We start from the raw sequence: 16,600 nt of genomic DNA, 5'->3' as shown, positions 1-16,600 counted from the left end.
TTGTTCTTATGAACTTCTTAAAATCCCAGTATCTACTTTATTTTTACCTTGTTATAAAGCAATAAAATAAAATAAAAGAAATAACGCAATAATTGATTGGTTGAGATATATATACATATATATACACTGGAAAAATGATCTACAAATAAGTAAACATTTCTTAAATAAAGTGTATTTACCCTTAATTTGAGCAGGTAAACGAGATAGTTTGCCAATGGAATTAGAGTTTTTACTCTTAAAAGAAGATGATTAGATAATATGTACTCGGAATGAGACAATGCAATTGAATTTTCTTATTTTAAGTGTAAATTGTCTTGTTCCATTGGCAAAATGTCTCTTTTACCTCCTCAATCCAAGAACAAATGCACTAATTTTAAGAAAAAATGGCTTATCTAGAATTCAATTTTTTCCAGTGTATATATATATATATATATATATATATATATATATATAGTTTTATGAACATAATTTTTATTTGCAGTTTTAAGAAATATTTCTATCTAAAAAAAAAAAAAAAAAAAAAAAAAAAAAAAATATATATATATATATATATATATATATATATATATATATATATATATATATATATCAATATCAATCAATCCCTTTATTAATCCCTTTATTTAGACACAATTATGGTCCATGAACAGACAAAAATAAGAACAATAATAAGTAAAAAATATATAATAAAATAATCATATATATATATATATATATATATATATATATATATATATATCATCATATCATGAGTCAGTGATTGATTATTTTATTATATATTTTTTACTTATTATTGTTCTTGTCTGTTCATGGACCATAATTGTGTCTAAATAAAGGGATTAATAAAGGGATTGATTGATTGATTGATATTGATATATATATATATATATATATATATATATATATATATATATAGACATATATACATTTTTTATATAGAAATATTTCTTAAAACTGCAACTAAAAATTATATTCATAAAACATATAAGAGAAATGGACTGTTTCATTCTAAAACACATCATAAATGCTTTCAAACGAATAACTAGTGTAAAAGTTTTTCTTCTGAACTAAAATTCTTTAAAAAATTATCTTACTGGATAAATCCCAGTATCTACTTTATTTATTTTTTTACCTTGTTATAAAGCACAAAATAAAAAAAATAACACAATCATTTTTATGTTAATAAAAATGCTTAATATATTACTTAATATTGGAAAAATTAAATATACAAAGGAGTTTTATTTGACTCGACATTCTAGCAGCATTTATATTTGATTGATCTTAAAATCTTTATTTATTTATTTATCTTCATTTATTTTTCAAGGCTGCACTTTAAAAAAAGATGAAACTGTCCAGAGAGCTGTTCTAAACGAAATTTCTTTTTGTTTTACACTTGTGTAAACAAAATGACAAATAAATCTGTCTAAGTCTAATTCATTTAGGCGTCTTGTAGCACATCTACATGTGTATTTCTGGGGAATCTTTGCCTATTATTTTAGCAGAAAGCGTCAACATGAAATAAAAATGTATCTGAAGAAAGTTGACGTGCTTTTAATGTCATTTATTCTGAATAAAGAACATTTTAAACAAGTAACAGCCGTGTGAGCAGTTTCTGTAAAGCTCCAAAAATTCTTATCAGCTCCAGATTTAATAAAACTAAAAGAAATGTTTATTTGTCACCAGGTCGGACCATTGACACTCCCTTTTCACTCCCCTCACATAAATACCATAATCAATTTAAAACTCATCTGTCTGTGATCTGAACATATTAGTCTGGATCTCTGAAGTTTTCTAAAGTTACTGTAGAAAACAGAATCAATCTTGGAATCATGTTGCTTGTTTTCAAGTTATTAATCTGTATCTCTAAGGTCCATGTTGTTGCATTAGGACTTCTTCCCAATCAGGGGGAGACTAAGCTGGAAACAATCCCCATATACTTTAAGGAGGCTTCACATTACTATTAATAAATATACTATAAGTATACTTATACATAATTATAAAACTATCCTGTTTAAGAGCGTGTGTGCTCTTGTTTTGGTTTCAAACTGACTAGGACCATTTTTTAGATTTCAGCATCAAATGTAAAACCTTTAGTACCAAAGTGGGAATTTTCCTCCTTGTTTTCTTTCTTGCCAACGTTTAGGATTTAGGGAGGAACTGATTAGTTTTAGGGTTAAAAATGAATAAAGATCAATACAGGTCAATGGGATTAAACAGATGCGGGTAGTAACCAGTTATGTCTACTTGAATCATTTTTTGAAAAGCAAGTTACTTTTATGAGTATTTGGATTTTAGCGTACTTTTACGCAAGTAATATTCTTGTAAAAGTAGAACTACTCTTACACGAGTGAAGTTTCTGGAAATTTTACCCATGAGTAACTTTAGCTTCTGATGCTGGAAGGTCTTTAGCTTTCCTGATACTGCAAGGATTGGTTTTATTAGTTTATGCTGACATTTTGATTTAGAAAACCTTTTTCTGCCTGAATTTTTTTTGGTAATCGTGGTTTTAGTTGTATTTTTTTTTTTTTTTTTTGCACATCATTTTATTAATCCAATCAGAAAGTTCAATCAAGAGTTAAGTAGCTATTTTACCAAATTCTATTTACCTCTTCAGTAATATCTTGGGAGATTTCTTTACACTTTCAGAGTAAAATGTTATGGTCCTCACTACATATAGTAAGATGAGAATGTGTGTTTATGTTTTGATTAGAAAACAGCCAACAGTTGTTCTGTGCATGAAATGTTGCATTCAAATACAGATAATCTAAAATTTTAAACTATGGCAGACATCCCAAAGAAGTTAAAAAACAATCCACTGGACTTGAAGATGTTTCATTCCCATCCAAGAAAGCCTTGTTATGGCTTAGAAAACATGTAAATTGAGCTAAAAAAAACAGGTCCACCCCGTAGTAGTGGGGAGTCAATGACGTTATTGTTGGCCTGCAATATCCGATACTGGTCTATGTCTCTGAAAAAGCGAGTCGTTAGGTTTATTGTTGGCCTGGCTGACCAGGCAACATGTTCTGGTCCCCTGCATAGCGATGGGAGTTGAGATGATAGCTCAACGAAATCGACAGGTTTTTTTTGGTTCAATTTGCATGTTTTCTAAGTCATAACAAAGCTTTCTTGGGATACTCTATAAGGTTGGAACTCAACGCTAATTCAGGCGTTTTGAATTGTGAAAGTTTCCTGGATGGGAGGCGAAACGTCTTCAAACTTTGGAAAAAAATTTCCAGTGGATTGTTTTTTTTTTTTTTTTATAATTTTTACTTTTTTGGAATGACTATGACCTGGATGACTGAGAATCTTCACCAGCATATGATAGACATGGCGGAAGATTTAATTTAAAATGCAGATTCTGTCCCCTGAAGTTTTAATGAAACATTGAAAAGCTAATTTAAAAGAAACAAAAAGGATTTGCCTTTTAACTGAACCTCTTCCAAAATGTTTTTACTGTAAAGGATCACGACATAAAAATGTAGAAACTGACAATACAGAAGCTTTTCCAACAAATTTACAGAAACTGTACTAAAACTCTGAACAGCCCACATACATTTCACAGTTCTCTAAGGACAAACAGGAAGTCTCCACAGACTAACAAGAACAATTATAGCAGCTCTACACGTAGTTTTCTATAGTTAGCTTCAGGCTAACTAGTAGCAGGATTGTCTAAGACATCTGCAGAGATCAGCAGGAGAACACAGAACCTCATTACAGGAGCTTATTGAAACAACAAACCTGAAACAACAGGTTTGATACAGAAAGAAAAGAAAACAGGCAGAAGGAAATATTCAACGAAACCTGGTTACATAAAAAACCCCGAACATTAAAACTACAGCAGATGGGGGCGTTTGTTCCCATCAACACATGATCAGAGGCTGAAGACCAACAGGACGTTGCAAGTAGTTCTAAATTATAAATTACACTTTTAGGACAAAAATTAATTTATTCTGTTAAAGAATGAGGTTTCTAGCTGCTGACTGCAGCTCTTGTCTCGTCTCTACAGACTGAAAGGCTGTTTTATCTGCACAGTGTCGACGTCACAAGCCTTCCGCTCATTTCCTACTAAATGTTTACACTCTGCCTCCTGATGAAACCAGTCAGGAGAAACATCGCCACGCGGCGGCCGTCACTCGGTGCATTCAGCGATCTCTGTCCCGTCCACCAGCAGGGTGTGGATGATGCCGTCTCGTCTCTTCCCGCTGCTCACGGCTTTCACGCAGCAGTTGTGGTCTCCCAGAGAGAAATGCGTCTCTGTGCCGTTGTCCACGAACTCCCCCTGCAGACACGGATCACAGCCACAGGCATGGAGACACACCAGTATCTGTTCTGCACTGCTTCGGATTATGACTCCAGAGGATCCGAGTCAAAATGTGTTTCTATACGTGACAGATGAAATGTGCTATTCAATCATCGGTAATAACGCTGAAAACTTACAGCGGTTTCAATCTTCTCCCCGTTACACCAAACATCCATGGTGCCTTTCTCTGAAAGCAACAAAAGAGAAGAGTTCAGGGACAAACTGCTGATGGGCTCTGGGCGATTAGAGCGGTTGAACTACCAGCTTTGAAAAATAAAGTAATGATAATTGAACTTTATTGATCTCACACTGGAGAAATTTACCTCTGTATTTAACCCATCCCCTTGGGGAGCAGTGGTCTGCCATCGTGGGGCGCCCGGGGAGCAGTGTGGGGATAAGGGTCTTGCTCAGAGAGCCAGAGAAGCAGACTTTGGGAGTGGGTTTCGAACTTACAACCTCAGGATTCCAAGCTCTATGCCATAACTATTCTTTATGGCAAATTTAACAGGGTTCCTACAGCATAAGGCGAGTTAAATTCAAGACTTTTTAATGCCACTTGAAATAAAAATTTAAGACCAAATTCACAAGAAACACAAGAAAAACCTGCTTGCGACAACTTAAGCCAAAGGTTTATTTTAACATAAACCACTGCACTAATGTTTCAAATTTGGAAAAGCTTCCCATACAGGAAGAAATCTAAAAACACACAAATGACAGATATATTATAACAATTATTTAACTGAATTCACAAACTTTGTTTTAGCAGGGAACAAAACAAATCAGTTTTAAAGCCCCAACATAACCAGTGCTAAGTCTTTTTTGCAGCTATTTTTCTTTGTATGGTTTTCTTAATATGTTTGATTTGGTGATAAGTGGAGGCGTTGCAGAGACAAGGGTGGAACTAAACTGAGAAATACCGACTGTTTCTCGATTTTGACGCTTTCTGTTTCGTGCTTCGCATGTGTGACTCCACTGACTTAATTCCCATCGTTCTGAGCTTGAATTACTTCTTGCACAAAATCCACTGAGCCTCATGTACTTTCCCTGGTTTTAGCCATGGAGAAAACTCTTGGCTGGAGACAATTTTTGTTACATTTACACTTGCTCATATTTTCCAGACAAAAAGTTAATGGTGCATCTCCCAAATGTCCCGACCGCAACAACGCTTTTATTGGTTCCGCTATCGGGACGGAACCAATAATGGCGAGCTGTTATTTAAAAAAAAATAAAATAAAAATGTGTCAATTTTAATGTTTTATTTCGATTACAAAAATAAATTGCAATAAATATAATCCTATTTATGTTGTTTTAAAAATTAAGACCAACGAAAGACTGATTTAAGACATTTTAATACCAATTAAGGCCTTAGTTTTATTTTGAAGAATTCAATGCCTTTTAAGACTTTTTAAGGACCCGCGGGAACCCTGAATAAGCACATCACATTGCATATTCAGTATGAAGTCCTTGAAGTCTATAAATCATGCAATATAGCATATTTTACAAATCTATCACAACAAAATGAGTGTGTTAATGCAGCATAATAATACTGTAGTCAGAAAATAAGAATATTTAACTCACCATCTGATTAAATAAATTATGTACATATAAATAATAAACACGTATTGATTACATTGTTGTGTAATTATATGACATTACAGGCATTTTTGTGGCACAACTCCGTAAAAGTGGGGAGTACAAAGATGGCGGCAGGTGACTTCCGTTTTTTCGGTCTATCAGCAATCCAGTGAATAAATAGACATCAGTGGCTAAACCTGAATGTTACAAGCCAAGCGCCCCCTGGTGGCTGAAAAATGACAGTGCTGCTTTAAAAGAGCCTCGTTTTACATTAATTATTCAGCACTCGGTCCATCATAACGTACGGAAGAGGATAAGGGCCGCTGGAAAAAAAAATTCAACTGTTTTTTAAATTTTATTTCATTTTAACATGGGAAAAGAGTTAGAATTCTGACTTTTTTCACAGAATTCTGACTTTAGTCTCAATTCTGACTTTAATCTCAGAATTCTGACTTTAGTCTCCAGAATTCTGACTTTAATCTAAGAATTCTGACTTTTTTTTCCTCAGAATTCTGACTTTAATCTCAGAATTCTGACTTTTTTCTCAAAATTCTGACTTTAGTCTCCAGAATTATGACTTTAGTCTAAATTCTGACTCTAATCTCAGAATTCTGACTTTTTTCCCCTCATAATTCTGACTTTAGCCTCAGAAATCTGACTTTTATCACAGAATTCTGACTTTAATCTAAGAATTCTGACTTTAATCTAAGAATTCTGACTTTTTTTCCCTCAGAATTCTGACTTTTTTCTCAAAATTCTGACTTTAGTCTCCAGAATTATGACTTTAGTCTAAATTCTGACTTTAATCTCAGAATTCTGACTTTTTTTCCCCTCATAATTCTGACTTTAGCCTCAGAAATCTGACTTTTATCACAGAATTCTGACTTTAATCTCAGAATTCTAAATTTAATCTCAGTACTCTGACTTTTTTTCCTCAGAATTCTGACTTTAATCCCAGAATTCTGAGTTTAATCTCAGAATTCTGACTTTTTTTCTCTGAATTTTGACTTTAATCTCAGAATTTTGACTTTTTTCTCAGAATTCTGACTTTTTTCTCAAAATTCTGACTTTAATCTCAGATTTCTGACTTTTTTTCCCATATTAAACTGAAATAAAATGTAAAAATCAGTTAACTTTTTAAATTATTTCAGTGGCCCTAATCTTCTTCTGTAATAACGGCTTCATTCTGCTGGATAAAAGCTTTTTCCGCTCAAAGTAAAGTCAGGATTAAATGATTGATTCAGATAATAGAACTCATAGAACTCACTGGAATGAGGAGAGATTTGCAAAACAAACACAAGAACTTCATTTTCCTGAAGTTAAAAAAACGCAATGTATACAACTCTGTGCTAGCAACCATGCTGAGCAGTTTGAGGTTTTTTTAAATGTTGTGCACGGATTAGAGCGGCACAGCAGCTGATCAGCTACAAGCAGGCTGATTATAAAAGGTATTAACCTGTCTGGTTAGGAGAGGTGGCGTTGCATGGCGTGCTGCTTAAGGCGGTTAAAGAGCTTAGCTTCAGTATTAATACTGCAGCACTGTTCTATAGAGCATGAATCACACCACTTTAAACCTCATTAATGCTAACTGCTAATATGAATGAACCAATAAGGTGATGGTTCGATCAGAGCGGGACGTCAGACATGATGCTGCTGCTCTGCTGGTTTACACTGATAAAGCAGACGGTAAAAAACGCTAGGACTGAGCTCACCCAGAACCACTCTGCAGTCGATGCCGTCCAGGTTGAGCAGCCAGGTGCTGGCGACCTTCGACCTGTTCTCCATGAACTGCTTCAAGCTCTTCCCATTGATCTCCAACGTGTACTCGTAGGCGAAGCCGCTGACCGCATCGATGTTGATGGTGGCTTTGGTCTCTGATTGGCCCACACTGAAGGTCTCCTTCCCCACGAGTTTAAACATCCAGTTCCGCCTCAGAACCTCCTGAAAAAACAGGATAAATGCGACTCGTGACCTTCGCCATAGATACAGGTCGGTTTATCTGCTGGTTTCCAGCTGCAAGATTGTCTCTTTATCTCTGGTGATGAGATCAAAGTGTTCAAGTTTGGATTCCTTGTGAGAAAAGTGAAAACTCCCCCTGGGCTGGTCCAAAACCATTACACTGCAAAAAACTGACATCTAAATAAGTCATTTTCACAAAAAAGGGTTAGGGCCACTGAAAAAAGAAAAGTTAACTGATTTTTTAAAATAGTATTTCAGCTTAATATGGGAAAAGAAGTCAGAATTTTGACTTTAATCTCAGAATTCTGACTTTAATCTCAGAATTTTGACTTTAATCTCAGAATTCTGACTTTAATCTCAGAATTCTGACTTTTTTCTCAGATTCTGACTTTTTTCCTCAGAATTTTGACTTTAATCTCAGGATTCTGACTTTAATCTCAGAATTCTGACTTTAATCTCAGAATTCTGACTTTTTTTTTTTCCAGAATTCTGACTTTTTTCTCAGAATTCTGACTTTTTTCTCAGAATTCTGACTTTTTTCCCTCAGAATTTTGACTTTAATCTCAGGATTCTGACTTTAATCTCAGAAAACTGACTTTTTTTCCCCAGAATTCTGACTTTTTTCTCAGAATTCTGACTTTAATCTCAGAATTCTGACTTTTTTTTTTCCAGAATTCTGACTTTTTTCTCAGAATTCTGACTTTTTTCTCAGAATTCTGACTTTTTTCCCTCAGAATTTTGACTTTAATCTCAGGATTCTGACTTTAATCTCAGAAAACTGACTTTTTTTCCCCAGAATTCTGACTTTTTTCTCAGAATTCTGACTTTAATCTCAGAATTCTGACTTTTTTTTTTCCAGAATTCTGACTTTTTTCTCAGAATTCTGACTTTTTTTCCTCAGAATTTTGACTTTAATCTCAGGATTCTGACTTTAATCTCTAGGGTTGGGAATTGAAAAGATTTTCACGATTCCGATTCCCTTTTCGATTCTATGAAACGATTCGATTCTTAATCGATTCTTTTTTCGATTCCAATTTGGGGGAAAAAGGAGAACAAACAGTTTGATTATCAGAATCAACTTTGTTTACTTAACTATTGCACAATCTTACAAACTCAAAAAGATCAAGATGTCCACAGGAAATGTGAAACTGGAGTAACATCTGTGTTTAAATGAAAAATGAATACAAGAACAAACTTAATAACCAACAATGTCTAATAACAAATGATGGGATAATAACCTATTTTAAATAACAAAAAATACTAATTATAAAACAGTAGTAGGGAAAATTAACAGTTCTTTTGCAGAAAGATGAGCATATCTGCTTTTTCTGGAAGGATACGGGATCTTTCAGCGCTTATGGTGTCTCCAGCCGTGGAGAACACCCTCTCAGATGGGGTGGAGGAAGCCTGCACACAGAGGTAGTTTTCAGCCAGTCCAGATAGCAAGGGCAGCGTATCTTGCTTGTTCCACCACCACAGTGTGGCGCTATCCCTGCAGGGGATGGAGGGCAAGCTTTTATAGAGCTGGATTTCCTGATCTACCCTCTGGGCTAAGGAAAGACGGGGCTTTGATTCACAAAGTGACCGCAGCACGTTGTCTTCCTCCTCGAATAGTTCTTCCAACTTGCGTAACTTGCGTAACTTGCGTAAGTTGCGTAACTTACGTAAAAAACGTGACGTAAGTCATGCTCCCCAGAGCCGGCGCTCTCGGCTCTGGTGCTGCGGGAATCGAAAAAAGAATCATTCAGCGAGCTGCCAAACGATGCCATGGAATCGAAAAATACGGAACCGGTTCTGAACAGGAACCGGTTTTCGATTCCCATCCCTATTAATCTCAGAATTCTGACTTTAATCTCAGAATTCTGACTTTTTTTTTTTCCAGAATTCTGACTTTTTTCTCAGAATTCTGACTTTTTTTCCTCAGAATTCTGACTTTAATCTCAGAATTCTGACTTTTTTTTTTTCCAGAATTCTGACTTTTTTCTCAGAATTCTGACTTTTTTTCCTCAGAATTTTGACTTTAATCTCAGGATTCTGACTTTAATCTCAGAATTCTGACTTTAATCTCAGAATTCTGACTTTTTTTTTTTCCAGAATTCTGACTTTTTTCTCAGAATTCTGACTTTTTTCCCTCAGAATTTTGACTTTAATCTCAGGATTCTGACTTTAATCTCAGAAAACTGACTTTTTTTCCCCAGAATTCTGACTTTTTTCTCAGAATTCTGACTTTAATCTCAGCATTCTGACTTTTTTCTCAGAATTCTGACTTTAATCTCAGCATTCTGACTTTTTTTTCTCAGAATTTTGACTTTTTTTCTCAGCATTCTGACTTTAATCTCAGAATTCTGACTTTAATCTCAGAATTGTGGATCTAAATGTAGATGGGCACCATGGAGAAAGAGATGTGGAAGCAATCAGCCTCACTGACAAAGATGTGAGTTGTTTGGGAGGGCCAGTAAAACATTAGTGGAAAATGCCGGAATTAGGTGACTTTAAGTGCCAGAGGGGTTCCCGGGCTGTAATGGAGGAGCAGAAGGTCTTAAAACAAGAGAGCCAGTCTCTAAAAAGAGACATGGCTATGGCTTGATGCTAACAGGTTTGTTAGCTGTCAGAATTCTGACTTTAATCTCAGGATTCTGAGATTAAAGCCAGAATTCTGACTTTCTTCTCATATTATACTGAAACAAAATTTAAAAATCAGTTAACCTTTTTTATTTTTCAGTGGCCCTAATCCTTTTCCGTACATTGTTTCTTAAAAGAAGTGCATTTTTTCTTGAATTGAGAGGTAAGTGGGTCACTTTGCCAATGGAACAAGACTATTTAAATTTAAAATAAGAAGAAACGGTTGCATTGTTTTATTTGAATTGCACATTATCTAATTATCTTATTTTGATAGTAAAGAAAGTTCATTCCATTGGAAAATCATCTTAACTACCTACTCAAATTAAGGGGAAATACACTTGAAGAGATTTTTACTTATTACTAGATCAATTTTTGCAAAAAAAGAAAACCAGACCATTTTAAAGTCTGGTTTCTGCACGCCAGGCACAGAATACTGGGAGGCGAACCGGGAGGGCAGAGGTCCGCGCCTGTAAGCAACGCCCCGTCTCCACCAGAGTATCAGGCAGATACTTAAAAAATAAGTAATAAACAAATAAAGTTGAAGATTATAACGGACAATAAATAAATAAGGTAATTATTACAAAATCGAACAAATAAATAAGCTGATTAAAAGAGATAAATATTAATTTATGTTTCACTGTATAATTTATTTCTACCTACATTTATTAGCTTATTGTATTTTTGGGGGAAATTAATTGTCTGCTTATTTATTTATTGAGCATTTATTGATTTCTGTATTTATTTTTAAATATAGCAGAGTTGGTCCTCCATACTGCTGTTAGTTCATTTGCATAGCTGCTCTAGGAAAGTTTTTATATATTAAAAAAAGTATAAACCTGAGTAATAGCTTCTCCATTATTAAACTGGTACATTATTTCTGCTGTAAACCTGTACATGATGTTATGTTTTGTTTTTATGATGTTTTTTGTGGTTGGCATTCATATAAATATACTGGTGTGATAACTTAGTATACGTTTAATTGGTTTTTGGTATACGTCTATTTTGAATTTATCTTTTCTCCCCCCTGGAGAAAAGGTCCGTGTAAGTTCAGGCAATTTGTTTTTTTCTTGAAAACCCAAACCAAAAAAATATTTTCATCTCAACCTCCATCTTGCCAAGATATTACCCCCCCCCCCCCCAACAATAAAACACACAATAATGTAATAAAGCGTTAAGTCTCTACAATAAACTATCATGTTGCCACTCGTGAACGCGCTTTCAGGAAATCCTATACACTACTGTTTATGCTCTAAAAACATTCTAAATGACTTCGTTTCGAGTAAATTCTGGATGCTACCCACTCAGGACACTTGGAATACATTGGACGAGCAGTATGGAGGAATATTGACACGTTTTTTGTGGACTTTTATGGACCTTTCTGTCTCGGGCACCATAGACCTCCATTATTTGAATGTCAGCAGACAGCAAGAAGCCTCCCAGATCTCCAGATGCATTTGAGATATCAAAAAAGTACTCCAGAGTGTTGTTCAGCATGGGGGTGAGTAGAAAATGAAGGCTAATCATGTTTTGGGTGTACTATTCCTTTAAGCTTTTCTGTTTTTTCGTTCATAAATTCCGGTGACAGGAAAGGAAAAACGGCTTTGTTGTCCGTTTCTGATTTCTAAATGGAAAAACGGAAGTAGTATCTGTTTTTGGTTCTGGTTTTCAAGAAAAAAAAAAATGCCTGAATGTATATGGACCAGAAAACTCCAGCAGCTGCCACTGTGTTTAACCCAGAATGATTTGACATTTAAATATAATTTCCCTACGACTTTAATTAAACCTAATTGAATGGGGATCAAACTTCATGCAGCTCTCTAAATATACACTATATTGCCAAAAGTATTTGCTCACCTGCCTTGACTCACATATGAGCTTAAGTGACATCCCGTTCCTAATCCATAGGGTTCAATATGACGTCGGTCCACCCTTTGCAGCTAGAACAGCTTCAACTCTTCTGGGAAGGCTGTCCACAAGGTTTAGGAGTGTGTTTATGGGAATTTTTGACCATTCTTCCAGAAGCGCATTTGTGAGGTCGCACACTGATGTTGGACGAGAAGGCCTGGCTCTCAGTCTCCGCTCTAATTCATCCCAAAGGTGTTCTATCGGGTTGAGGTCAGGACTCTGTGCAGGCCAGTCAAGTTCATCCACACCAGACTCTGTCATCCATGTCTTTATGGACCTTGCTTTGTGCACTGGTGCACAGTCATGTTGGAAGAGGAAGGGGCCAGCTCCAAACTGTTCCCACAAAGTTGGGAGCATGGAATTGTCCAAAATGTCTTGGTATGCTGAAGCATTCAGAGTTCCTTTCACTGGAACTAAGGGGCCAAGCCCAGCTCCTGAAAAACAACCTCACACCATAATCCCCCCTCCACCAAACTTTACACTTGGCACAATGCAGTCAGACAAGTACCGTTCTCCTGGCAACCGCCAAACCCAGACCCGTCCATCAGATTGCCAGATGGAGAAGCGCGATTCGTCACTCCAGAGAACGCGTCTCCACTGCTCTAGAGTCCAGTGGCGGCGTGCTTTACACCACCGCATCCGACGCTTTGCATTGCACTTGGTGATGTATGGCTTGGATGCAGCTGCTCGACCATGGAAACCCATTCCATGAAGCTCTCTGCGCACTGTTCTTGAGCTAATCTGAAGGCCACATGAAGTTTGGAGGTCTGTAGTGATTGACTCTGCAGAAAGTTGGCGACCTCTTCGCACTATGCGCGTCAGCATCCGCTGACCCCGCTCCGTCAGTTTACGTGGCCTACCACTTCGTGGCTGAGTTGCTGTCGTTCCCAAACACTTCCATTTTCTTATAATACAGCTGACAGTTGACTGTGGAATATTTAGGAGCGAGGAAATTTCACGACTGGATTTGTTGCACAGGTGGCATCCTATCACAGTTCCACGCTGGAATTCACTGAGCTCCTGAGAGCGACCCATTCTTTCACAAATGTTTGTAAAAACAGTCTGCATGCCTAGGTGCTTGAATTTATACACCTGTGGCCATGGAAGTGATTGGAACACCTGATTCCAATAATTTGGATGGGTGAGCAAATACTTTTGGCAATATAGTGTATTTGAATTCTTTGCCTGGTGTCGCTCCCATGAAAACATGCTGGCCCCATCCAGGGCCCCTGGCCCCCTCCTGGGCCCCTGGCACATTTGGCCTAGAACCACCACTGTTACAAAATAATTGATTATTTCAATAATCATTTAATTACGACTATTCTGATTGTTTCATGCCTGCTGTTTAGATATATGTTTAGACCCACCTTTCCGTCCACACTGATCACTCTTTTCCCGGTGGTCGTCCCATGTTCGAACTCGATCCTGTGGACTCCGTCGCTCAGCGCGACCTCCCACACACCAGCCAGGTCACTGGACATGCCGACTGGGTCCGAACCTGCGGAGCTCCAACAGAACCAGGCTTTAAATCACAGCTGCTAGCAGCGCTGCTAACCTGCGGGGCGTCATAAAGAGCTTTACCCAGATGGTTCCCCGTTAGCACAATAACACAAGATCAACAACAGAAGCGCAGTTCAAACAGAACATGATGATGAATGAAGCGGTCAACTCAGAGGAAAAGCTGCTAAAGATAGCATGCTAAGCTACCGCTGCTTATGCTACGTTACTTCCGGTACAAGATAATACATTTCACAATAAAAGATTCTTAATCAACTTCAGTGCCGGTAACCTTCTCTACATTCGAATATTTGTTTTAATTTAAAATGACTATAAATAAAATTAAATAATAATATAATTAAAAATTTTATCAAAAAATAATATAAATAAAATTAAATAATAATATAAATATAATTAAAGATTTAATCAAAGTTAGAAATAAATATAAATAAAATTTAATAATATTAAAAATATAATTAAAAATAAAAGAAAAAAATAATATAAATACAATTAAATAATAATATAAAAACAATGAAACATTTAATTAAGTTAGAAATGAATATAAATAAAATTGAATAATGAAAAAATTGAAAAATGAAACATTTAATAAAACTTTTCTGAGACAAATACTATACTTTACTATCTATTTTTTTTTTTTTTTTTTTTTGCACCTTTGAAAAACTGGTCACAAGGTCTGAAAAGATTCATTTTCACAAACTAAGATTTTAAAATCTTACAAATACATTTAAGTAATTTATGAAGTATGGATTAAAATTAGTGTTGTGCCGATGCAAGTTTTTGGCCCCGATAAGTGGCTGTGCAGTATTGGCCGATACAATCTGTTTGAAATGGATGTGTGTATATATGAATAACTGCATACTACTTGGATGTAAAATAATTGCCATCATGGCTTTGTCAAATGCTGCCTACCTTTGTAAAGCAGGAAAAGGACTAAAACAAAGTGAATCCAGTAGAACTTTTTATTGCCTACCTGGAATGGGTGACAATAGTTGAAGAAACTTTTGGCTCTCAAAATGGTATCGGTGCCCTATTGGTTGGTACTCGCTGATACCGATACTACAGAGGGAGTCTTTTTTGAAATGCTCCATGCAGGAACTGTATTTATTTCTCTATTCTTTTTATTTATTTATTTATTTCTAAATCACATCTATAAAAAAGTGTGTTTAATTCGAAATTAATCAATAAATTTGTCTTAGACAACTTTTATAATAACTCATTTGTATAGTCAACATTGTTTGAGTTTGAAGTGAACAAACTGTTGCTTGACACAAACCTAAAATGTACCTGCAATGAAAAAAATGCCTGGATGGGGGTTATAATTTAAGATGCAAATATGCATAATTTATAATATCACTTAGTTAAAAAATATCACAAGCTACAAAATGTTTGGTGTTATTAAAAGAATGTTACTATTATTGTTTGCTATCTTTATTTCCAACTTAAAAATTGTTTTATTTTTGTGCATTTGGTATTGTTTGTATTTGAGAAAATAATAGATTTGTAAACTTCTAACTAGTAGCTATTAAAAGGTGGAATTATCAGAGGAATAAACTTCACCATACCTTGATTTGAGCAGGAGCAACCATAAAAAGATATTATAATATTATTGCTTGTTATTTATAATTAATAATACATAATAATTGTAGGCAGTTGACCAATCAATCATTCAATCATGATTGTTTTTAAGACCACAAAAACAATCAAAGAAGAAAAATACAATATAAAAGAAGTATTTAAAAAATGTAAGATATGTGGAATGTATCTTTTTTTCCCAATTTTTCAGGTAAACAACAACAAGCTACGATCATGCATAGAAATTATTAGTAAATTAATTTGCTCTCAAAATATTGAAAGCATAAAGAAAAAGTTATGTCATCATTAGATTCAGATAAATGATACCACGAACTAAATAACGTTGAAAAGTTGAATAACGGTTTTATTTTGAAGTAAAAGCGGAAGCAGACGTGGAATAACGTGTTCAATTGGAAACCGCTTTTCCACGGCGGCTCTGACCGCCGCCGTTTGCTTCTTTGGGATCAAAATTAAATCTTTAACCTGAGCATAAGAAACCATCCATCAGTTTACAGCAGAATTACCTCAGTTATGGTGAAAATATCCTCGATCCTGTGGGACACTTGACGCCGTTTATCCCTACCGAAGCTACAAAGGTTTAGCAGAGCTGTTTTTATGCTGTTACCTTGGTAACCTGTTTGGGCCCTGCGCACAAGCTTGTCTCCGCCCCCTGGGGGTTAAATTGTTACAAAAAAGAAAAACACACACACACACACATATATATATATATATATATATATATATATATATATATATATATATATATATATATATATATATATATATATATATATATATATATATATATATATATATATATATATATATATATATATATCCAAATATATATATCCAAATCCAGCACTCTGAGACTGTACACCAAGCGTAGCGAGGGAGGCCGAGGGCTAGTGAGCGTCAAGACCACTGTCCAGGATGAAACAACTAAGATCCAGGAGTACATCAGAAAGATGGCCCCCAAAGACAAATGGCTCGGTGAGTACCTCAGGCAGGAGAAAACCGAAAGTGAGGACAAGAAACAGGAAGGAGAACCATCATGGAGGGACAAGCCGCTGCACGGCGTATACCACAGACAAATAGAAGAAGTGGCTGATAACAAAAAATCCTACCAGTGGCTGGAAAAGGCTGGAC

At 35.5% G+C, this 16,600-nt stretch overlaps 1 protein-coding gene across 6 annotated transcripts; it reads right to left on the bottom strand.

The window, feature by feature from the left end:
* Positions 1-3,422: 3,422 nt before the first annotated feature.
* faima (Fas apoptotic inhibitory molecule a) lies at positions 3,423-16,099 on the bottom strand. 6 transcript variants are annotated; one of them, XM_038282865.1, is made up of 5 exons: positions 16,005-16,099; positions 13,729-13,867; positions 7,588-7,816; positions 4,438-4,487; positions 3,423-4,279 (listed from the first exon to the last, which is right to left on the bottom strand). In XM_038282865.1, exons 2-5 carry the CDS (start codon positions 13,840-13,842, stop codon positions 4,130-4,132), a joined length of 543 nt encoding a protein of 180 aa, XP_038138793.1. In that variant the 5' UTR covers positions 13,843-13,867; positions 16,005-16,099; the 3' UTR covers positions 3,423-4,129. The 6 variants fall into 6 exon arrangements, with proteins under 6 accessions (XP_038138793.1, XP_038138797.1, XP_038138798.1 ...); XM_038282869.1 differs by having other exon boundaries at positions 13,729-13,859; positions 16,005-16,090; XM_038282870.1 differs by lacking the exon at positions 16,005-16,099 and adding an exon at positions 15,976-16,001 and having other exon boundaries at positions 13,729-13,859.
* Between the last annotated feature and the right edge of the window lie 501 nt (positions 16,100-16,600).

Source organism: Cyprinodon tularosa, unplaced genomic scaffold, assembly GCF_016077235.1.
Source record: "Cyprinodon tularosa strain WSP-4 unplaced genomic scaffold, ASM1607723v1 ctg189, whole genome shotgun sequence".
NCBI lineage: Eukaryota > Metazoa > Chordata > Actinopteri > Cyprinodontiformes > Cyprinodontidae > Cyprinodon > Cyprinodon tularosa.
The sequence above is the reverse complement of the archived record's forward strand: the minus strand, read 5'-3'. Positions and strand labels throughout refer to the sequence as shown.